At 44.9% G+C, this 25,487-nt stretch overlaps 1 protein-coding gene across 5 annotated transcripts in view; it reads right to left on the reverse strand.

Annotated features, from left to right (window-relative positions):
- LOC143770189 (serine/threonine-protein kinase BRSK2-like) overlaps positions 1-25,487 on the reverse strand; it is a 370,111-nt gene that overhangs the window by 179,769 nt on the left and 164,855 nt on the right. For 4 of the 5 annotated variants that reach the window (XM_077259558.1, XM_077259557.1, XM_077259561.1 and 1 more), the window contains exon 3: positions 7,550-7,635. In XM_077259558.1, coding sequence (XP_077115673.1) covers positions 7,550-7,635 — 86 coding nt within the window. Of the gene's footprint in view, positions 1-7,545; positions 7,636-25,487 lie in introns of all 5 variants that reach the window. The other variant, XM_077259560.1, reaches the window with a different exon arrangement.

The following is a 25,487-nucleotide window of genomic DNA, read 5'->3' on the forward strand; positions in this document are numbered from 1 at the left end:
TGCTATTAATCTTGTTGTAAGAATTTCTTTGTTTTACAGACCTGAAGAAAAACCCATTGGTGTGGCAGAATTCCAGGTCAGGATACATGTCTTGCAGCCCGCCCAAGACCAACATTGGGGGTTCATCACGGGTCCTTCGCATCACGTCACTTTTGTTGCTAAACTGACTTGAATATTGATGATGTGATTAATATTTTGCACTACCTCAGAAAAGACTTGAGATTGCCCTTAAAGGGAATGTTCATTTGTTGCGTAAACGTGAAAATGTTTGAAAGTATTGAGTAGTTAGATAGAATTAAGTTTACATAGTTGATAGAATGTAGCTGGAAGTCTAGATAATAGGAAAATCTTTGATACTGACGTTTGATGTACTTGTGAATAAAATTGAAAGAAAATGCAGTGAGCCCGTGGGGGTTGATAGACTGTTCTGCATTTAAATAAAGTGAACCCGTGGGGGTTAGTTAGTTAGTTAGTTAGTTAAAAAGTTTGCACTTAGAAAGGAATAATTGTCTTGCACTTGAATAAAGATAAAATGTTTGCCATTGCACTTAATAGATAGTATACCTGTAAAGGTAATTACATTTCATAGTTAGTTAATATATTGTTGCTAAAATGTTCCATCTATAGAAGTAGGCCGGCAATGTAAATATGTTTCTGTTATGCAACGTTCAAGTGTCCTCACCTCCCATAAGGGGAAGCCTAGTTAAATTAACTTGTTTTATAGCATTTAAAGATTGCATGTCTGTTTGGCTAATGTATTGTTGTTTTCTTTTCCCAGTCCTGGAGTACTGGATTTAACGGGGAGGGGAGTGCAGCGCCCCAGGATCCTGGTCATTGCAGTAATATCATTCTCCTCTAGGGGGAGTGGTGTTACATTTGGAGGCAATAAAGGAGATCTCTTTACCAGGTAACACCAACATACAACACATTTCATACTCCACTCAACCAGGGGGAGCTATGCTTCTGTTTATTAGGGCACTCTTCACAATTAGGTAAAACTGGTGGTCTGGATAGGAAGTTAGTCAGAAGCTGGCTGGGCTTCTCCCAGTGAGTTGCTATCTGAGCTCCGCTCAGGTAGTTGGTCCCGGACAGGGGTGGGATCCTGTCAGAGGCCTAGACAGAAGGCCACGGAGCTGCGCCTGCACCACGTGCAGCAGTTCCCAAGAAAGAGACACGAACAGCGAACTGTATTGTAGAGAGTGAGAAGAAGTCTTAGCAAAAGGAGAGGAAACCAGAAGGAGTTCTGCCCTGCACAGGCTGCCTCCTTCTGAGGCGCAGGATCCGGTAGCCGGAACACCGAGGGAGCAACAGTCCTTCATGCCTGGCTCCAGAGACCGGCAGGACAGCTAATTGCAAGTTACTGATCCGCCCTATACCCAGGAGGCACGGTGGCAACTTGTGGAGGCCGGGGCGTGCTAGAGTCCCTGTAAAAAGCCTCAGGCTACCAGTCATATGAGTTTGTCCTATCCATCTGGGGGACAGAAAAAGAGACATAACATCTAGAACATCTACAACAGTTGTGAGGACCTTATGAGAGGCTCAGCAGTAAGGTACTACAACACCCAGGCGCTAGAGGAAGGCTACTGATTTCCACCTGGATAAGGGGACTCTGGATTTGTCTCCAAACCGGCCGGACTCTGCCTACCCTGTGATCTGGTGCTCTGGACTGTGGATGCTGAAGCCTTCAGTAAAAGGTAAAGAGACTGCAACCTTGTTTCCTCGTTCTTCACTGCGCCTTACACCATCACCATCTACACACTGGGAAGCCCTGGTGACATACTTCACCTGTGGGAAGGTATACCATCTAGCTGCCATAACATCACCCCAGCAGAGCCCTAAGCAGCGTCGGTCACCCTGACCGAATACCACAGGTGGCGTCACGAACATTTCCCCTTTAAAGACCTTTCCCTTTTACAATGGACCTCCCGAGGGCCACGGATCGGGTCAGCCACCGTGACATCCCCCCTGAGAACCGAAGGACCCGGTACCGAGTACCCCACTGCCCTACGGGGGAGCTCCAACCTCACAATCTGGCAACCTCTTCTTATCCTCTAAATTTACTGTGGTCCAAAAACACTCTGCTCTGTTCAGCGATGAGTTTTTGACGTTGCCTATTTTCGCATCTTACAGTTTTGGCAAAGTGGATGGGATTTATAGAAATCTCGTGTTCACTGTGCTTTTTTATGCAATGTAAACTGAACTGCAGTGCGGGTTCCGAAAATGTCAATTGCTCTTGCGGGTACGATGAGTTTTAGGGCTTGCTCACACTACTGTATAACGCGTCCTAGTGCTATTTGATGTCTTACCGGATATCACACGACCCAATGTTATAGTATTGGGCAGTGCAGGTCGGAGATTTTTTTTTCTCATGCTGATTCGGGTGTGAGCAGGGTTGGACTGGAGCATCGGGACACCGGACGATCCTTCGGTGGACCCCAGGTCCTCAGCGGGCCCCCTTCGATGGGTGCACTGGCAATAGCTACTGGACTCTGACAGGCCATTACAACACAATGCCTGGGATATGAAGGAAGAGGATGCCGCATGTCGCCCGGAGCGCAGGCAGGTAAAAATAATCTTTTGTTTCTTTTTTCTCTTTTGTGGATGTGGCATGATGTGGGGCCTGGAAAACGGACATAGGCCAGCACAAGAGACATGGGGCCAGCACAAGGGACATGGGACCAGCACAAGAGACACGGGGTCAGCACAAGAGACATGGGGCCAGCACAAGGGACATGGGACCAGCACAAGAGACATGGGGCCAGCACAAGAGACATTGGGTCAGCACAAGGGATATGGTGCTAGCTCAAGGGACATGGGGCCAAGATAAGGGACATATGGGTCAGGACAAGGGTCATGACATGAGGCCAGGGCATGGTGCCAGGACAAGAGAAATGCAGCTAGGACAAGGAAAATGGCACCAGCACAAGGTACTAGGGGCTAGAACAAGGGAAAAATGGGCCCTGGACAAGGGACATAGCGCCAGCAAAATGGACATGGTGCCACGACAAGGGACATGGTGTCATGACAATTTACATAGGGCCAGGACAAGGTACATGGGCCCAGGAGAAGGGACATGGTTGCCAAGACAAGGGACATGGTGGCTGTGAAGAAACCAGATTGCAGGGCCGCGCTTAGTAACCCGATGTTTACCCTGGTTACCAGTGTAAATGTAAAAAAAAAAAACACATACTCACATTCCGGTGCCCGGCGTCCGCTTCCCTGCACTCCTCCTGCATCCTGTGTCAGCGCCGAACATCTCCGGCATCTCCCACAGAGCAGAGAGGTGACGTCACCGCTCTGCTTTACGGCCGGCACTTACACAGGATGCAGGAGGAGTGCGGGGAAACGGACGCCGGGCACCGGAATGTGAGTATGTGGGGGTTTTTTTACATTTACACTGGTAACCAGGGTAAACATCGGGTTACTAAGTGCGGCCCTGCGCTTAGTAACCCGATGTTTACCCTGGTTACCAGTGAAGACATCGCTGGATCGGTGTCACACACACCGATTCAGGGATGTCAGCGGGAGATCCAGCGACGAAATAAAGTTCTGGACTTTCAGCAACGACCAGCGATATCACAGCAGGATCCTGATCGCTGCTGCCTGTCAAACACAATGATATCGCTAGCCAGGACGCTGCAACGTCACGGATCGCTAGCGATATTGTTGTAAAGTCGCTTAGTGTGAAGGTACCTTAAGTCTGTAATAGTGACTGTACATAGAGTGTGTTAAGCTTTGTTTATTGAAGTGTGCTGATATGCTAATAGAGCTACCTTGATCCCATCACTATTGTTTACCTTATCTTGATGTTGGACTGAAGGACCCTGGGTAATTCTAAAAATAGCTTACATGCCTTGGGTATAAAAAGACTCAGAGATCACATCCTGGGAGACTGAAGTAACACAGAGCTACCAGCCAGACATTCTGCAAACCACCCAACAGACAAGAGAAAGGACTGCAGCCAATTAATCATGGTACCATCACGAGGGAGACGGATCTATGATTCTATAGGAAACAACCTAGGGGTTTTCGGCTCCGGTTGGAAGGACACAGATCTGATCCAGTGACCATCTCTGAACCATGGATATGTTTGGAGAAAGCCAGGTTTGGGACCCGCTGGTCGCCTGGTTCCATGGAGATGGTCAGAAAAGCCAGGTGGTGACTCTCGTGTCAACTGGCTTTGGACCTTGTATGGACTCTATGGGCAGTTCTTGGTCATCTCCCTAGGCTTGTCGTTACCTCTTCTCTGTGTGTATCACAGGTGGAATAGCGACCCTGGGATCTCTGACATCATGTCAACTGGCTTTTGACCTTGTATGGACTCTATGGACTATTCTGTCATCTTCCTACGCTTGTCGATATCTCTTCTCTGTGTGTATATCACAGGTGGAATAGCGACCCTGGGATCTCTGATATAACATCTACCATTATCCCGGCGAAACAACAGAATAAGACCCTGTCATGTGCACTATGTTGGGGTAATTGCTGAGATTGTTCTGTTTGCTATTGTGTGTTGTAGTTCAATAAAGTATTGCCACACTGTTTTACCTTAACCCTGTGTTGTCTGTGTAGTGTATTGCCCACCGGGAGATAGAGCGGGTGTTCAGGGGTATGAGCCCTGGTCAATGCAGTCTTGCTAAAACAGCCGGGCCAGCAGACGAGAGCACCCACTGACCCCGTTTCTCCACAGTGGCCAAGACAAGAGACAAGTAGCCTGGACAAGGAATATGGGGGGATGATAAGGGATATGGGGCCAAGACAAAGGATATGGGGCCAGGACAACAGATATTGGGCCAGGACAAGGGACATGGGGCCAGGACAAGAGACATATTGGCCAGGACATAGGGGCCTAAGATGGGACAACATGAGGTCCCTGGATGGTGGCATAGGGGCCAGGAAGGGAAGACAGGGGCACTACAGTTGTGCTCAAAAGTTTACATACACCGGCATAATTTTTGTTTTCTTGGTCTGTTTTCAGAGAATATGAATGATAAAACCAAAACTTTCTCCACTCATGGTTAGTGGTTGGGTGACGCCACTTATTGTCAAACTACTGTGTTTTCTCTTTTTAAATCACCGTGTTGGTCACGGAGTGGCTGTATTTCTCCATTGTACAGTATGTGGTATTATTCAATCACTATGGGGTGGTAACTTGTGATCTGGTCATGGTGTGGCGGTATATGTTCCTTGTATGTGGTACTATTCGGTCACTGTGGTGGTGGTAATATATGGTCTGGTCACGGTGTGGCAGTATTTCTATGTGGTGGTAATATGTAGTTGAGTCATAGTGTGTCAGTGTTTCTCCATTGTATATGGAATTATTTGGCCCCCATATGCTGGTAATATCTGTGTTGGTGATGGTGTGGCTGTATTTCTCCCTTGTACGGTATGTGGTATTATTCCATCACTATATGGTGGTAATATGTAGTCCAGTCCTAGTGTGGCAGTTTTTCTCCCTTGTATGTACAAAAAAAGAAAGAAGGGGACCATCTGCTAGTCTAAATATAAAATATACAAATACTTTATTAAATATTAAAATTATAAAAGTTAATTTGAATACAGGTGAGGGAAGTCATGGATGTCTAACAATAGGAAGAAACAACAAAATGGGCACGGGGGGCAGTGGACCCATATTTTACATAAAACAATATGAGCCTGTAATCATGACACACTGCGGAAGTGAAGACCTATGTAAACCTGATAAACAAACCGTGTAGTCTAGTGAGCATTACAACAAGGAAAAAAACAGAATGAGAATCCTACTGCCAGTGCAGCACAAAGTGATCATCACAAGTTATACAGTGATTACATCATGTGGGCACTGGTAGCCCGGATTATAGAAGTATCCCATGGTGAACAGCACACAAAAGGGTCAGAGTCCACAGCACCCATGTGCCTACCCCTACGCGCGTTTCAGAGACCTTCGTCAGGGATAAAAGTTCCCCATTCTTCCGATCAGTGCGGTTTCCAATGGTCAGACCCAAACGATCAATAAGTTATCCCCTATCCTTTGGAGCCCATGGATCGGTGTATTTTAACGAAAGAAGCCCTTTAATGCAAACTACCATAATTGTACATCCCAGTTATGGGGGCACCCAGTAGAGTTGCCTGTGTTTTACAATTTATGCTCCAACAGGGCTAACAGGTATTTGCATATAGCTGTAGGGTGGACCCCTAGGGTCCATTCCTCCTGTAGGCCCCAGACACCCCAGTCCAATACTGGGTGCGAGTAAAATATCGGACTTCACTCGGATGTCATCTGAGTGCAGTCCAGTGTATGCTCACAGAGACAATGGAGAAGATGGAGAAATTACGTTTTCCATCTTCTCCACACATGTGCTGTGATTCTTTCATGTAAGAGAATCGGATCCCAGTAAAATGGCACTCGGATCAAAGTCTGACAGAGTTTGAGCCAAATGTCATTAGCATAATCATCCCAATTCTTAAGGTATATTCATATGTTGCATTTTTGCCTCATTTTTTTCCATTCATATTTTTGCAACAAAAAAGCGCAGTTTTATTTTCCCAGCAAAGTGAAAGATATTCCTGAAATCTCGCTGCTTATTTTTTCTTTGCAGATTTGAAGCAGTTTTATATGTGCAGCATGCCAATTTTGCTGAGTTTTTCACCAATTCAAATCAATGGGAAAAACATTAAAAAATATGGCAATGAGCTTCTCACACGCTCATTAGATGCTTCATTGCAAAACATTGGGTCTGAGTAAATCTATTGCTGCTAATGTACATGTGAACTTTCTGAAAAATAAAAGTATAAATAAAAATAAGCCTAGAATAGCAGCAACAGATAGAGTGAAAATTGCAAAGGTTATATAAAAAGGATAAAGATATCCGAAACGTCGCCACGCCATTCAGGCATTAAAGCCCTTTTTTTTCTATTTTTTTTGTGCTGTCTCTCTTTTTTTCATCTATATATATATATATATATATATATATATATATATATATATATATATATATATATATATATATATATATATATTTTATTTTTTTTATTTTTTTTTTTAAACAAACCAGAATTTGAAAAAAAAAGACATGTAACATGAAAACCTGATTTAAACAGTGCACCATTTTCTGATAATACATTCCCTTTAAGGGCTAATTTTATTTTTATTTCTATGTTTATTTAATCGAAATGGTCTTTAGATAAAAACAGAACAATTAGTCATTAGGATTTTATTCTCATGCCCCCTTCCCCTTATTTCCATGCTAGATTATCGACATAATAGGAGATGTTGAGCCAGCAGCAATTCTGGCAAACGAGTTTGCACGCACACAAAAAAAAATTCTTCTGAATATTTCATGTAAGGCGTACAAAAGAAGAACAAGCAGTTATCATATGTCTTTGTAAACCAGCAAGGCATTAAAAGGCAAGATGCATGTAATTTACATAACATCCAGATTACTAAGCAATGCTCAGAAGCGAAGGCTGCCTAAAGCAGAGACAATGCATGCGCTTCTCATGCCAAGGAATACAGTTGCCTATAGCTCCGCAGACTGGTGGAAGCAAGGGAATGTCTGTAAATACCTACAAATATTTCTTATTCTCATAGACATCATGCAGCTTGAGGACGTGGGGATGTTCAATCAGCTTCAGGATTGCAATCTCTCTTTCCACCTGCAGGAAAGGGATTAAAGCAAAAAGGTCAATATTGGAGGCAAGCACAAAATGAAATGCACATGTAGCAGCGATGAATTTGTCTTTTCACTTTTTCAAGGTTGGGCACTTTTTGGACTGACATCATCGAAGTCTGATCTGCTACTTCTAAAGAAGAAAAGATGCATGCTGATAAGCGATGAGCGAATGTGCTGGTATAAGGTGTGCTGATTGTCTTCGGCATGCTCGATAAAATATGTTCGAGTCCCCACTATTAGACAGCCATAACACATGCAGGCAATGCCCGTTAGTTAGAAAATCCCTGCCTGTGTTGCGGCTGTTGAACACCCATGCAGCTGCGAGGACTCGAACATATTATTGGCGCGCGTTGAGGACACCTACTCCTAGCACATTCGCTCATCACTACTAAGGAACTCACTCAGATGTCAGATTTTTTCTTGTACAAGAAAAACTGACCAAGTTTCATGAGTGATTTTTGGTCAGAGTTTCATTCCGAGATTGGTCCCGCAATCATCAGTTTTTCTTGTACATGAAAAGGAAAAAAAACTCTATTCTTTTCATATGTAACACTCCGTGAAAAACAGACAGCACATGGATGGCACCCAAGCAACGTCCAACTGACCCATAGACTTGCATTGGCCGAGACTTGGATCAAAGTCGTACATGCAGTATCTCCAGGATTTTGTGTGGACCACTCGGGTTGCAAAAATACACGAACATGTGAACAGATGCAATTGTTAAGAGTTCTGGCCGCGAGAAACAGTGAAACTGTTAAGGAGATGTAACTGGTTTCCCCAGAACTGATTTTTGAAGATTTAGTGTCAAATACTGAAGGCAAAATACGGAACAATTACCAATATCTAAATAAGGCCTAAGGACGTTATCACTTAATTTTTGGTACAGGTGCGATCTATTATTTTTTGCATTGTCTGCAAAAGAAATGGAGACATGTCCCACATTAATTTATGTTGTAAATCAAACTGGCCAATGCAGGTGGAGAAACGATTTCTTCTATCATCAGTGAAAAAAACTGATGAAACTAGGACCAAAATCTGATGAAAATCACTGATGAAACTTGGACCAAACTCTGATGAAAATCCCTGATGAAACTTGGACCAAACTCTGATGAAAATCACTGATGAAACTAGCACCAAACTCTGATGAAATTGGGCCCATTTTCCTGAAACAAGAAAAAAACTGACATCTGACATCCATTGAGCTGGACCATTCTTTCTCTGGATTTATAAGGCGCCAAGACAATGTCGAGGTTCCGAGCCCCGTTTACCTATCTATGGTGAGTTGGCTATTTTCACCTTTCCAACCCTTATTTAAAGCATGACACATCAAAAAGAGACAAAAAAAAAACACTGCTTCAAAAAAGTCATAAAATTGAATAAATAACCTAGTTTTGCTCACACGTGCAGAAAATCTGCTCCAAAATCTCAACAACATTTTTAGCTTCAATTATAAAAATGTCATAAAAACTAATCAAAACCTTATAGTTTCATCATAGACATTTTTCTCACAATATATTTTAGCTTATAATAAAGCTGATTTTATCTGCAATATTTTAAAGTTTGTACTACTTTTAATGGTATTTTTCAAATTTTTTGTTCAAAACCATTGTAGCCAAATATTGCAATATAGTAAAATATTATGACTTTGCATTTTTAAGTGTTTTTTGCTACGAGTTTACATATGTTTTCAAAGCTTAGGCTATGTGCACACAGTGTACTTTAGGTGCTGGCACAGCTGCTAAGTTTTCCCAGGCGAAGCAGCTTCAGGAAAACTGCAATCCCCGTCTTTTACTCTATACTGTGAAGTCACTTTTTTAACCTCCCGAGTAATTGTAGGAGTGGTGAGGTTGATGGTCTTCTCCCTGACACTCTAAAGGGTTAAATGTAGTTGATGTTTATGTATGTTATAAAATTATAATTCACTGGGCCTTCAGTTAGCTTAGACAGGGTTAACTGTAATGGCCGACCCAGTTTGCAAGGGGAAACTGCCTAAAAATAGCAGCTCGCAGCTGCCCAGAAAAGGCGTATCTATTAAATGCGCCAATTCTGGAGCTTTGCCTGGTTCTTCCCACTTGCCCTGTAGAGGTGGCAAGTGGGGTAATGAGGGGTTAATGTCACCTTCCTATTGTACGGTGACATTAAATTAAGCCAGCTTAGTAATGGTGAGGTGTCAATAAGACGCCTCTCCATTACTAATCCTATAGTTGTTAAAGGGTTAATAAAACACCACATAGTAATAATAAACTCTTTTAATGAAATAAAACAATAAACACAGTTTTGCCATCTTTATTAGTCTGCCATTCCAAACGAAGCCCTCGATCTCCTGTAAAAAAAAAATAAAAATAAAAAACCAACAATATACCCATACCTGTCCGGCATACAGTCAGTCCCACGCAGTAATCCATATCTAGGGTAATGTACAGTTACAACCGGGAGCGGTGCTAACGCGACCGCTTCCGGCTGTAAACTACTGGGGAATGAATGAGAAGCAGGCACAGACTCAGTGACGTCACCGCTAGTTACTGAGCCTGCACCCGCAGCGTCTTATTCATTATGATTCTCCAGGTCAGTATGAGTATACAGATACCAAACATGTCTAGGTTCTTTTTTATTTAAGTGGTGAAAAAAATCTAATATTTGTAAGAAAATGTTTTGTAAGAAAACTGCTTCCAGCCGATGCGTGTTGAAGGCTGCTGTCAGTGATTGACGGTGGATCTCCGGTCAGCTGTTATGTGTGGAGGAAAGTGTGGGAAGCACAACAGACGTACTTGGTCATGAAGGGGTTAAAATGTTGCAAAACTTTGTGGATCCCTGTCCCCCCTTTGTTGGAGTCATTTGATGGTCGCTAATTTTTAGGGTGCATTCGTTGCTACATTTTGAGAAACGTGTGACTTTTCCTGGTAAACGGCTGCAAAACCAAGAAAAAGACAATTTGGGGTCTTAAAAATTTCATGAGTCACGTGTGATAAATTTGGTGCAAAAAAAAGCGTCAGCGAGCACAAGACAAAAGATAGTGACTTAAATAAATCACAAATGATGAACTGGACCCAATGTTTTTACTTAAAGAGGACCTTGCATCAAAATGTTCATATTGGACTGGACACACAATAGTGGCTGCAGAGTGGAATAAATCGTTTTTTTTGTTTTTTTAAATTCTCATTAATTTAACTCCCACTAAAGTTAACTCATTAGGTGCCAAATACTTTGATTGCTAATATCTCTGCAAAGGATAGAAGAAATTTAAAAAAAAAAAAGTTTCATTCTGCTCTGCGGCCACTATTACATTGTGTATGCGGCTCAACTTGGTGAAAAATCCACTTTAAAAACGCAGTGCCCACAGGCAGTCCAAGGGTGGTTTCATTCTATGGGCAAAGGTTTGAGCAGTGACAATTATCTTTGATGCTGTTAGTTGATTTCGACACCAAAAGTGCTATTTTTTCATAGATTAGTTATAACTAGGAAACATGTTTAAATGCTACATCTCCCCATCCCCTTGGACGTAAGTGCTTGAATATAAATCAAGCCGAGAACAGACCTTTCCAAATGTTAACACTACATTTTGTGAATGTGGGAGATGCTGCGCACATATGACATGCAAGGAGTGAAAGCCTGGCATATATAAAGTGACTCACCCTAGGGGCGAATTATAGAAGCCAGCATTGATAGTGCTATACATATGACCTTATTTAAAAGAATTACTCTTTACAGTGAAATGAAACTCATACGCCCCTGGCTCCGGCTCTCTACTGCACACAGAAGTCTAAGTTCTTAAACCAAGCACGAAGCCGGCTTCTAGGATGTGGTGGAACATTAAAGTGAATTTGTCTGCAGTATTTTACCCCCCAAACTACAGTATATACAGTGTGTGAAATAAGTATTGAACACGTCACCAATTATCTAAGAAACTAGATTTCTAAAGGTGCTATTGACATGAAATTACCACCAGATGTCGGTAACAACCCATCCAATCCAAACAGGCAAATAAATCAAACCATAGATGTCCATAAATTAAGTTATGCTCAATAATGATAAATGACACAGGGATAATGTATTGAACACACTTACTGAAATTTAATTAAAACTTTGTACATAAGCCTTTGTTGGTTATGAAGCTTCCAGATGCCTCCTGTAGGGAGAAACTAGTTGCGGGCATTGCTCAGGTTTTGGCCCATTCTTGCACACAAGCAACCTTCATATACTGAATGTCCCGTGGGCTCCTTCCATGAACTCTGAGCTTTAATTCCTTCTATAAATTTTCTATTGGATTCAGGTCAGGTGATTGGCTGGACCATTCTAGCAGCTTTATTGTCTTTCTCTGAAACCAATTGAGAGTTTCCTTCTTTGTGTGTTTTTGGGATCGTTGTTTTCCTGATATGTCCACAGTCATTTCATCTTCATCATCCTGATAGATGGCAGAAGATTTTTTCCAAGAATGTCTCGGTACATTTGTCTATTCATGCTTCTTTCAATTATATGAAGTTTGCCAGTGCTGTATGCTAAATAACAGTTCCACACCATGATGTTTTCACCTCTAAACTTTACTGTTGGTATGGTTTTAGGGGAAGATATGAAGTGCCTTTTGGCCTCCAAACATGGTGTTTTTTTATGGCATCCAAAGAGTTCAATTTTGTTTTTTTCTGACCAGACTATCTCCCATTATTTTACAAACTTGTCTAGATATTGTTGAGCAACCTTTAAAGGTGCTTGAACATTCTTTTTATTCAGCATTGGAGTCTAGTAAAGGCCGTACTGGGCCCCTGGCCCTCAAGGGAGGCCAGCATGACGGGGTCACGGGGAAATGCAGAGCCCAAGGAGGTGTAGGACAATTTGGGGTTAAAAAATTCAGAGCAGGTATTTTTGAATGTGGGGGGGCGGGGTCCGTAGGAGACGGGGAGGAGCGAGGTGGAGCATAGAGTGGGGGGTCGCAGAAACCGCCATTTTACCTCAATAACTGGCCGCGCTCACCTCACTGGTCCTAGCGCGTGCAAAGCTCTGCAGGAATGGAGGTCGAGGCCTTGCTGCAAAGGTTCTGAGACGCAGCAGGCACACAGGGCACCGAATGGCTGCAGCAGTCAGTAAGCAGCCTTCTCAACGGGGCGGTGACGGGACCGGCCCAGGTTCCTGCCGAGAGACGCCAGCCGCGGAGGTCCAGGCCTCCGGCGCGCCTGAGCCCCGAAGTCACCCCCGGGCTCGGCGCCGAATCAGGAGCCCCTCTAGGGACCCTCTGGCTGGCGGCGCGATCAGCAGGGCGGCGGCAGAACCGGGAGAAATCCAGCAACACCGCGGGGCCTGCAGCAAGGGGAGGTGTCGGCCTAGAAAAAATCTTGACACCCCTAGTCAAGGGGACAAGATCTTTTCTTCTAGACACAAGCCAATTTTTGGGTATAATCAAGAATATTTAACAAGTACCAGAGTCCAGTATACTGGTCACTCTAGATGTACAGAGCCTATATACCTCCATTTCGCATGATAGGGGCATTCTAGCAACAAGGAGTCTGCTTGATAAGTCGGACATGTCTCATAACTCCATTAATTTCTGCCTTGACCTACTAAGGGTAGTACTGTATGAAAATTACTTCCTCTATGAGGATACTTACTACGTCCAGGCACGCGGGACTGCCATGGGCTCAAATGTAGCCCCGGCATACGCTAATGCCTATATGCACTTTTTTGAGGAACATTTTGTCTATGATAATGAGTTTTTTCTACAGTACGCGATTGAATACCACCGCTATATAGACGATATTTTCATGATCTGGACAGGTACCCCAGATACACTCGATAACTTCCACAGATACCTGAATTCCATTTTTCAAGAACTACAGTTCACGATGAACTTTAGTACCACACAGATCGCCTTTCTTGACACCCTGGTCCTAAAGGACCATCAGGGGGTTCTGAGCACGGATCTTCACACGAAACCCACAGACTGTAACAGCCTACTACTATACTCAAGCTGTCACCCCAGGTCCACCAAGGACAGCCTCCCCCGTTCCCAGTTTAAAAGAGTGTCCAGAATAGTATCCGACCCGGAAATACGTCATACCAGACTTGACCTTATGTCACAGAAGTTCAAAGATAGGGAATACCCATCCGCACTTTTAGAACAGGAACTGGTACTCTCTTACACCCCTGACGAAGACAAACTACCTAGATTACAACAAGAGCGCATGCCATTTGTACATACTCACCATCCTTTCATGCCAAAAGTCCACTCAGCAATCAGAAGACACTGGCCTCTGTTGGGTAAGGCTTATCCCAATATCCCCTCATTCCAGACACCGGTACTGATGAGCACGAGACGGCCCCCAAACATAAAGGATCAGATTGTGAGGGCCGATGTGGGCAGTGCACGCAGGGAACTTACTCAACAACTCCTTAGCACACGCCGTCACGGCACGTTCCCCTGTTTGAATTGCGCTGCTTGCTCCAACGTTATCAGATCAGACAATATCACACACCCAAGGACTGGTAAATCCTTTCCCATACGAGGCTTCTTTACCTGCGAATCCAATTTCGTAGTGTATTTAATCAAGTGCCCGTGTGGCCTTCTGTACGTTGGTGAGACGGTACAACATGTGAGAGACCGGGTGGCCAGTCATAAATCCACGATAAGGTGTGGTAAAACATGGCTCCCCCTACCTGCCCATTTTGCTGCAGCTAGACATACAATAGCGCAACTCAAATTTCAAGTAATAGAGCAGGTACCTAGGCCTAGACGGGGGGGCGACCACATCAAACTGCTCAGGTCAAGAGAGACGTATTGGATCTATACACTTGATACACTAGCACCAAAGGGCCTGAACAGGGAAATTGACTGGTTGCCTTGATCATGATATTAATATGTCTTTTTTCTCTCCCTCTCCATAGACCCGCTGATCATGGTGGTGAGTCTATCCATAATCCGGTATGACTAACTCCTCCTCCCCTAGGTTGACTTTGTGTCACCTCTTATTATTTATTATTTTTTATTTTTTACTTTTTAATTTTGAGTTACATTTTTTATTTTTCATTTCCTTTTTTATTTTTTTACTTTTATTTTCCATTTGTTTAGCTGTATCCTTATTATTATTTTCTCATTATTAATTTTTCATTGCCCCCTTTATTATTTTTTTATTACTATTTTTTTATTTATTTATTTCTTCATTTTTCATTGCTCTATTCTATTTCCCCCCCCCCCCTTTTTTTGTTCCTTTGGGGCCTTGAAACATTTTCGATAATAAATTTCATTTTCATTTTAAAGTTCATTTTCCACTTTTTATTTTTATTCTTCTTTTCATTTTCATCATTATTTTTTATTTTCTATTTTTTATTTTTATTTTTTGGTCATGACTTAAATAGAACGGGTAACCTGTAAGGTTTACTAGTAGGTTCCCCCTTTATAGCCATATTCAAGAGTTAATGGCTCATCTGTCAAGGATACCTATGGGACACACACACTCCACAATGGAAAACCATTAGTTCACCCATTAGCGCTGACACCATTTTTTCTGTAGTGTACAGCGTTCACTCTGTTAGTGCCCATACATGCGAACTAAACCACTTATACCAAACAGCGGGCTTCTCAGTTACCGCACAGCGCAGGCGCCACTATCGCTGTGAATCCACAGCGTTCCATCTCCCTGATGACGCCCGCGCATGCGCACCATACTTTACACAACAGCGGCGGGACTTCCGGTACCGGATGACGCACTTCCGGTACCGCGGGTCCCGCCGTGTTTAAATAGCAGGGCCGGGACGCCATACACACCACGTGCCAGGAAGCAGGGCGCAGGAGCGCCGCTCATACCCCACTACCACCAGGTAAATACCCTGATCCACCACTGCGGATGCAGCCACTTGGCTTGCATCATCTACACCCCTGGCTGAGAGAGCCAGATGACAGAGTGGATAACGCATATTATCCCCTTGCAGAGATCTCCCGCATACGGCCTTGTTACAACAAATGCTAGCTGCACACCATCATTGCCAGGTAACAGTCTAGTACTGCTGTTTCTTCCCCCCCCCCCCTTTTACTACCCCTACACACTGTAACCATATATCTCTATACCAGACTTTTCCTGTGACACTACAGGACCGGGTTATGCTGGCAGCATAACTTACAAGGCTAACGTCCTTGGTGCTTACAAACATTGCCAGGTAACATTGCATGGCACTACCTAATATGTCTTTCTACCTGTGCCCTTCCCTGTACACACTTTAACCCTATGCATTATAATTAGGTTCCATTTGCAGCTTAACAGGATAAATTTAGGCCTGCGTTACTAGCACACTGCATAAGAATCGATCATTCTCTTGCCCACCAGCATTGCCAGGTAACTTCACATACCATTACCTATAAGCACCTCTTATTTTGTGTGTCCTACCATAGTATTGATCCCCCCCATTATTTTCCTTGCCATGTGTATCCTCAACAGATTACTTTTGCGACACAATAAGCCAAAGACCACCTACATGTTATTATCATTATAGTCTATGAGGTAAACCTTTTCTATTACTAAGACTATAGTTGTGTCTTATATACGGTCCCTACTAACATTTTCTATCCTTTATAGATACTCTATGAGCCACAAGGATACCATTCATGCTATCCCTTTATTCACCTTGCTAAGGTAATCTTCGGTTTGGTACTTTCTTGGGTCCCTCGTCCTCCAATCTGCATGAGTCCATCTTCGGCTTACACAGAACCATGATCCTACTCACTAAGGAATTATCTTTCTTTCACCCGGGACAAGATATAATACCTGTATTATGCTATGTTCTGTATATATGTATATATATGTATATTTTTCTTCCCTACTTTGGGCTTGGTGTACCACACTATGGAATGTAACGTCTATTGTATATGCTTTCTGTACAGTTGTTTATATATGTTTTGTTCTTTTCAGCGACCTTTGATAAAGACTCGGGAAGAGTCGAAACGTTGTCAGTTTTGACTTCTGGTCGCCTTCCGCATTGTTGAATAATAAACTTATGGCACTTCAATTAATTCTGAGTTTGTCACAGATTATACCCCTAGAGTGTGCGGTGTATTAAATTTATCCTTGGTACTCACAGGGTGTCCGAAGTGGGAACGGAAGGCTACATCAGCTCAGGTGAGCCTGCTTGGTGCGGAGGATCAGGCGGATCCAGGAGACGGCGGCCTTATTCCCAGGCTTCTCGGCGTGGGGCATGCAGTGGGCGGCGACCTGCCGGCCCAGTCAGCAGCGCTCTGCCTGGGACAGGGAGGGATCCGGAGGGCCGAGCTTCTCTAGCCAGTGCAGGCCGGGGCTGAGTCTGGTGAGCAGGTCTGGCCATGATACGGTTGATTTAAGCAGCGATTCCCAGCACGGGCAGCGCTATGCTGGCCTGGGCACCGGTACAGCGACTGCGTCGGCAGCAGGGGCCCCTGCACTTTCAGACGGGATATCACAGGATGGCAGTCGGCTGTCTGACCTAACTGGAGACCAGCGGGAAGGGAGCCCAGGACCTTCGGCTGCCGGGTCCACAGCGCTCAGGCAGCTAGGTGAGAATGATCCATTTTTCTCTTGTACCCCTATGTTAACTTCCTCTGTCGGTGGTAGTCGGGATGTGTATATGGGGGGAGTTGGGGGGGTTAAGTCTTATGATGCACGGGCTTAGAGATCTGGCTTCACTATGGGGTCTGGGGGTATGCACATAGGGACTTCTCCATCTCCTGCATGGCTTGGGAATCAAGGTGAAATTCTGGGTTTAGGGGGTCCCCTGGGGGGTTCAGTAGTGTTAGCTCACGGGGCATGTTGTCAGAGAACACGAGGAATGATGCCGCAGTGCCGAGTGCTATTGCACCTTCGGCTAGCATATCTATTGCTAGTCAGGCAGGGGAGGCAGAAAAGGATACCTCAATGCGGCTAGATGATGCGGCGCGGGGGGAGGTATATGTTTGTTTCGAGGGCCCATTGGGGGCACACTTAAAAAGTGAAACGAGGAAAAAATATGGAAAGGAGAATACGTGGAAATATTTTCCTTATTACCATTGGAGCGTTTTCATTTAGATAGACTTCGAAAAGATGATTCAAAAAAGGAGTATGAGGAAAAGAGGCGGTAAAGGTTGATTCCCAGCACCTTTTCTAATTGGCTGCAGGCATTCGCCATTTTGGCCAGTGTATTTGGTGAGAGGTCCCCTGAGAATTGCTCGGGTCTTTTTTGTTATATGGATGCCATAGGGGAAGCTTATCGGGTTTATGGGGGACAAGGTTGGCTCAGATACGATGAGCAATTCCGGCAACGTAAGGCGATTAGGCCTAGCATTCGGTGGGATCACAAAGATATAGCTCTATGGATGAAGGTGATGGTTCCATCACGCTTCGGGTCTGGTAGCCAGTCTTTTCATGGAAGCGCTGGGGGTTCAGGACAGTCGGGACACTCAGCGGCAATGCAGAGAGGACTGTGCTTTGCATTCAGTGAAGGGTTATGTAAATTTGGAGGAAAATGCAAATTCAAACACGAATGCGCATCTTGTGGGGGAACGCATGGGTCATCCAAATGTTTCAAGGGTAGCAGACAAAAAGGCTGAGATGGGCCTGAAAAAAGGAATGATACCAATTTGTCTGGACGTGATGATGCCATTTCTAAATAGGTACCCTGATACGGCAGCGGCGGCTTTGCTGGAAGAGGGTTTTAGGGATGGTTTTCGTATTCCATTTGTTGATTCAGCACGTAATTTTTCCACAAAAAAATTGAAATCAGCTTTGCAATTTCCTGATGTGGTTGCTAAAAAATTGGAAAGTGAAGTAAAACTTGGTAGGATGGCTGGCCCATTCCCAGAGGCTCCCGTACACAATTTGAGGGTTTCCTCGTTGGGCGTAGTTCCAAAAAAGGAACCCAATAAATTCAGATTGATACATCACTTGTCCTTTCCGAAAAGGTGTTCGGTAAATGACGGAATTGATGCTCAGTTGTGTTCGGTGATTTATACCTCATTCTATGCGGCTATGGATTGGGTTCGTTTGTGTGGTGGTGGTGCATTGTTGGCGAAAACAGATATCGAAGTGGCGTTTAGGCTACTGCCTGTTCACCCGGATAGTATGCATCTACTGGGTTGCTATTGGGACGGAGGTTTTTTCGTTGATCGTAGTCTCCCTATGGGTTGTTCTCTTTCCTACTTCGAAACTTTTAGTACATTTTTGGAATGGGTAGTCAAAGACATGTCAGGCCTGAAATCGTGCATTCACTATCTGGATGATTTCCTGTTGATAGGCCCGGCTCAAAGTTCTGATTGCTCAGTGTTATTACATACAATGGAGAGAGTGTCTAAGAGTTTTGGAGTTCCTTTAGCTGCGGATAAGACAGTGGGACCAGTTACCGTTCTGAGTTTTTTGGGGATCAAAATTGATACCATAGAAATGGTGTGCAGGTTGCCTGACGAAAAGGTTAACGCTTTGAGCTAAGAGGTGTCAAGGACATGTAGCGCTAAAAATTTGAGGCTGAGGGAGGTACAATCTTTGCTGGGCAAGCTGAATTTCGCTTGCCGTATCATGCCGATGGGAAGGGCATTTTGTCGAAGGTTGTCGTTTGCAACCAAGGGCATTAGATCTCCGGTTCATATTATCAGACTAAGGAAGGAATTGCGGGAGGATGCAGTATGGGCAAATTTTTTGGAGAATTATAATGGAAAATCTATCTGGATCAAACCGGTAGTGAATTCGGATGCTTTGGGTTTCATCATTGCCGTTGTGGACGATCGTGGTTTTGGTTTGTTTTTTCGGGGCAGCTGGTTGTTAGCTGAATGGCCTGGTTTCTGGAGGGAGCAGGGTTGGTTGGCAAATCGGGTTCTGCTCCATTTGTTTCCTATCGTTGTTGCATTGTCGTTATGGGGCGAGAGATAGCAAGACAGGAAGATCCGTTTTCCGTGAGCATCGGACGCGGTGGCTGTTGCGATAAATTCATTGTCAGCAGATTCACCGGCGGTGGTAACAATTTTACAGCACTTGGTGTTTTTGGGGTTATCTTTGAATTTGTGGATTGTGGCGGAAGTCAGGCCAATGGCTTCTAACCCTGTCACTGTTGCTCTTTCTCATCTGCAGGGAGACCGTTTTCGAGAGTTGGTACCTCAAGCGGAGGCAACAGGCCTGGAATGCCCAGCGGAATTGTGGAGTCTTCCTGGCGGGCAGTAGATCATTTGTTTCAGAATTCTTTATCGGTCAGGTCTTGGAGGCAGTATCAACAGGCATGGGGTATTTGGGAAGATTGGTTGGTTTCTTTAGGCGCGGGACTGCAGGACGAGAGCAGATTGCTATTGTTGATCGGGCATTGTAAAGAAATGGGTTGGTCCGTGTCAAAATTGAATAAGCTACTTGCAGGCCTCGCCTTTGGTTTTAAAGCCCGGGGCCTCAGAGATGTTACGAAATCCTTTTTGGTGATCAAAATGTTGAAAGGGTGGAGAAAGGGATGGTCGGTGATGGATAAAAGACGCCCGGTTTCATACGAGGTATTACTAATTTTGGTTAATCAGCTACCATCTGTGTGTTTATCAAAATGGGAGGTGAATCTCTTTAAGGCGGCCTTTGCGTTACTGTTTTTTGGAGCTTTTCATTTAGGGTAATTGGTCAGTCCCTCTATGTCAACCAAAGGGCGTTCGTTGATGGAAGACGTGGGCGCATATAGTGATAGGGTGGTAATTCGTCTTCGATTTTCCAAAACAGATGTTCAAGGAAAAGGGTGTAAAGTGGTGTTATTCAAGGTAGGGGGTTCCCCATTGTGCCTGGTTTTGTGTGTCAATAATTTTATGGGGAGGGGCGGAGTTTTGTCTAACCCCTTTTTGGTCCATGAAGACGGGTCCTTTTTATCTCGTTTTCAGTTTATAGCGGTATTTATTATTATCATTATTATTATTATTTATTGTTATAGCACCATTTATTCCATGGCGCTTTACATGTGAGGAGGAGTATACATAATAAAAACAAGTACAATAATCTTAAACAATACAAGTCATAACTAGTGTTGAGCGATACCGTCCGATACTTGAAAGTATCGGTATCGGAAAGTATCGGCCGATACCGGCAAAGTATCGGATCTAATCCGATACCGATACCCGATACCAATACAAGTCAATGGGACTCAAGTATCGGACGGTATCCCTGATGGTTCCCAGGGTCTGAAGGAGAGGAAACTCTCCTTCAGGCCCTGGGATCCATATTAATGTGTAAAAGAAAGAATTAAAATAAAAAATATTGCTATACTCACCTCTCCGACGCAGCCTGGACCTCACCGAGGGAACCGGCAGCGTTCTTTGCTTAAAATGCGCGCGTTTACTTCCTTCCGTGACGTCACGGCTTGTGATTGGTCGCGTGCCGCCCATGTGGCCGCGACGCGACCAATCACAGCAAGCCGTGACGTAATTTTCAGGTCGTCAATGCCTAATTCTAGGCATTCAGGATTTTAAAATTACGTTCCGGCTTCTGATTGGTCGCGTCGCGGTCACATGGGCGACGCGACCAATCACAAGCCGTGACGTCACGGGAGGCAGGAGACGCGCGCATTTTAAAATTACGTCACGGCTTGTGATTGGTTGCGTGCCGCCCATGTGACCGCGACGCGACCAATCACAGCAAGCCGTGACGTAATTTTCAGGTCCTGAATGCAGAATTGGGCATTCAGGACCTGAAATTACGTCACGGCTTGCTGTGATTGGTCGCGTCGCGGTCACATGGGCGGCACGCAACCAATCACAAGCCGTGACGTAATTTTAAAATGCGCGCGTCTCCTGCCTCCCGTGACATCACGGCTTGTGATTGGTCGCGTCGCCCATGTGACCGCGAAGCGAGCAATCAGAAGCCGGAACGTAATTTTAAAATCCTGAATGCCTAGAATTAGGCATTGAGGACCTGAAAATTACGTCACGGCTTGCTGTGATTGGTCGCGTCGCGGCCACATGGGCGGCACGCGACCAATCACAAGCTGTGACGTCACGGAAGGAAGTAAACGCGCGCATTTTAAGCAAAGAACGCTGCCGGGTGCCTCGGTGAGGTCCAGGCTGCGTCGGAGAGGTGAGTATAGCAATATTTTTTATTTTAATTCTTTCTTTTACACATTAATATGGATCCCAGGGCCTGAAGGAGAGTTTCCGATACTTGCGGTATCGGAATGCTCAACACTAGTCATAACTGGTACAGGAGGAGAGAGGACCCTGCCCGCGAAGGCTCACAATCTACAAGGGATGGGTGAGTATACAGTAGGCGAGGATAGGGCTGGTCATGCAGCGGTTTGGTCGATCGGTGGTTACTACAGGTTGTAGGATTGTCAGAAAAGGTGGGTCTTCAGGCTCTTTTAGAAAGTTTCGATGGTAGGCGAGAGTCTGATGTGTTGTGGTAGAGGGTTCCAGAGTAGGGGTCATACGTGAGAGAAATCTTGTATACGATTGTGGGAAGAGGATATAAGAGGGGAGTAGAGAAGGAGATCTTGTGAGGATCGGAGGTTGCGTGTAGGTAAGTACCGGGAGACGAGGTCACAGATGTATGGAGGAGAAAGGTTGTGGATGGTTTTGTACTGGAGTCTCTGGGCAATGGGGAGCCAGTGAAGGGATTGACAGAGGGAAGGAATAATTTTGTCATAGCAGTAAGGCGGGGGAGGGAGGTCCTCGAAGTTGGTGAAAAGGGGGAATGGCAGATTGTAGAGGGGATCTCTAGTGGTCCTGGACTCCCCCTGAGTGGATTGGGAGTGGATGTGGTAGATCAGCCCGTGGAAGGGCTGATTAAAGGGTTTGGTAATCGGTTGGTTTGGCCGGGTTGGTCACTATCTGCCTCCAAGCTGGTGCATAGCGGCTGGAGGTAAGACTAAGCCTGGAGGCCAAGGTACATAATTTGCATATCTGCAAGGTTTACTTTGAGGCTTTGAGGACCACCACTCCCTGGGGGGATATTGTTGAATTGTTGTATTTGATGTTTAATAAAAGGCTGCTGTGGCCATTTAATTCAAATTTGGTTTAATGTCTTTATTTGGGGTTGTATGTATCAATAGGGTATTTTTCCTCTAGGTCGAAAATCATTAAGTAATTAATGGTGGGCATTTTAGGTCGGCAAAGGCGGTCATGAGTCACGTGTACCCATTACATCATGCATAGTGAGTGTCCATACAGGCTATGGAGTTTGAGTGAATTACAGGTTTTCTTTGTAACAATTATACCTGCTGATTCCATGTATTTCTGTGGCTCTCCACAGGTGGTCCTTGGCTCTTTGACAACTCTTCTGATAATTGTTTTCACTCCTCTCTCACTCTTGCAGGAACACCAGGTCATGTGCGGTTTGTGGTGAAATGATGTCCTCTCCACTTCCAGATTATAACCCCAACAATGCTCACTGGAAGCTTCAGTAGTTTATAAATGTTTCTGTAACCAAGGTCATCAGTATGTTTTGCAACAATAAGGTTGCAAAGGTCTTGAGACAGCTCACTGGTTTTACCCATCCTGAGATGTTTCTTGTGTGACACCTTGATAATGAGACACCTTTTTATAAGCCATTTCTGGTTAAATGAGGGTCAGATTACCATTCAAGATATGTTTACAGGCCCCCTGCAACTGTGGCATATATACTGTAAGCTATATCCAAATGTATGAACACGTAGTTTTAACAGATGAGTTCTAGATGAGCTCATATGTAGTCAGAATTTCCAAGCTTCCTATGAGTCTTAGGGATCGTTCCCACAACCATATTTTCGGTCTGCGTACTATTCATGAAAAAAAAATGGCACTTGTGCCAACGTTATTCAATGGGGCAGTGCAGATGAGCGATTTTCTTCACTTACTAAATCTGCTTGTGAAATATATCGCAGCATCTATTAGTTTCCATAAATCAAATGAAATTTGTCCATTTAAGTCTATTAGTGTGTAAAGAGTGGAGAAGCCGTCGACATTCCTCCCCCCTTTGACGATCTTCTAGTGATATAATGCATTGCCAGGTTTTGAATGTTTTATCTCTTTTATTGCCTGTAGCACTTAGCTAACCAGTGGGCTGGGCTAACCGGCTTAACCCCTTCCCGACCTTTGACGCAGCGTATGCGTCATGAAAACCGGTGCCAATCCGACCTGTGACGCAGCATATGCGTCATGGCCGGATCGCGTCCCTGCAGGCCGGGTGAAAGGGTTAACTCCAATTTCACCCGACATGCAGGGACAGGGGGAGTGGTGCTACAGCCCAGGGGGGGTGGCTTCGCCCCCCCGTGGCTACGATCGCTCTGATTGGCTGTTGAAAGTGAAACAGCCAATCAGAGCAATCTGTAATATTTCACCTATGAAAATTGGTGAAATATTACAATCCAGCCATGGCCGATGCTGCAATAGCACCGGCCATGGCTGGAGACCCCGATCTGGCCCCCCTACCGACTGGCGGCGGCGATCTGCAGCCGCCGTCAGTGTTTCCTACTCCTCCGTCCTGTCCTAAGCGCCTTCCTCTCCCCTCCGCCCCTCCCCCGTCCTCCCCTCCGCCCCCCCCCCCCGCTGTCCGATCGCACCCCCCCATACTTACCTAGTCCTGGTGTCCCTCCCGGTGTCCTCCGTCTTCTCGCATGGGCGCCGCCATCTTGGAAAATGGCGGGCGCATGCACAGTGCGCCCGCCGAATCTGCCGGCCGGCAGATTCGTTCCCTGTACATTTTGATCGCTGTGATAAGTTCTATCACAGCGATCAAAATAAAAAAAATAGTAAATAAACCCCCCCCTTTATCACCCCCATAGGTAGGGCCAATAATAAAATACAGAAAATATATTTATTTTTGTTTTTCCGTTAGGGGTAGGGGTAGGGTTAGGGATAGGGTTGCACTTAGGGATAGGGTTGCACTTAGGGATAGGGTTGCACTTAGGGTTGCACTTAGGGATAGGGTTGCACTTAGGGTTGCACTTAGGGTTGCACTTAGGGATAGGGTTGCACTTATGGTTGCACTTAGGGATAGGGTTGCACTTAGGGCTAGGGTTGCACTTAGGGCTAGGGTTGCACTTAGGGCTAGGGTTAGAATTAGGGTTAGAATTAGGGTTACAATTAGGGTTAGAATTAGGGCTAGGGTTGGAATTAGGGTTAGAATTAGGCTATGTGCACACGGTGCGGATTTGGCTGCGGATCCACAGCGGATTGGTCGCTGCGGATTCGTAGCAGTTTTCCATCACGTTTACAGTACCACGTAAACCTATGAAAAATGAAATCCGCTGTGCCCATGGTGCGGAAAATACAGCGCGGAAACGCTGCGTTGTATTTTCCGCAGCATGTCAATTCTTTGTGCGGATTCCGCAGCGGCTTACCCCTGCTCCATAATAGGAATCCGCAGGTGAAATCCACACAAAAAACACTGGAAATCCGCGGTAAATCCGTAGGTAAAGCGCAGTGCGTTTTACCTGCAGATTTTTCACAACAGTGCCGAAAAATCCGCACACAAATCCGCAATGTGGGCACATAGCCTTAGGGTTAGGGTTGGAATTAGAGTTAGGGTTGGAATTAGGGTTAAGACTAGGGTTAGGGGTGTGATGCTGTTAGGGTTGTGGTTAGGGTTGGGATTAGGGTTAGGGGTGTGTTGGGATTAGTGTTTGAGTTAGAATTGAGGGGTTTCCACTGTTTAGGCACATCAGGGAGTCTCCAAACGCGACATGGCGCCACCATTAATTCCAACCAATCTTGCATTGAAAAAGTCAAATGGTGCTATCTCCCTTCCGAGCCCAGACGTGTGCCCAAACAGTGGTTTACCCCCACATATGGGGTACCAGCATACTCAGGAGATACTGGACAACAACTTTTGGGGTCAAATTTCTCCTGTAACCCTTGGGAAAATAAAAAATTGCGGGCTAAAAAATTATTTTTGAGGAAAGAAAAATGATTTTTTATTTTCACGGCTCTGC

Source organism: Ranitomeya variabilis, chromosome 4 (assembly GCF_051348905.1).
Source record: "Ranitomeya variabilis isolate aRanVar5 chromosome 4, aRanVar5.hap1, whole genome shotgun sequence".
Lineage (NCBI taxonomy): Eukaryota > Metazoa > Chordata > Amphibia > Anura > Dendrobatidae > Ranitomeya > Ranitomeya variabilis.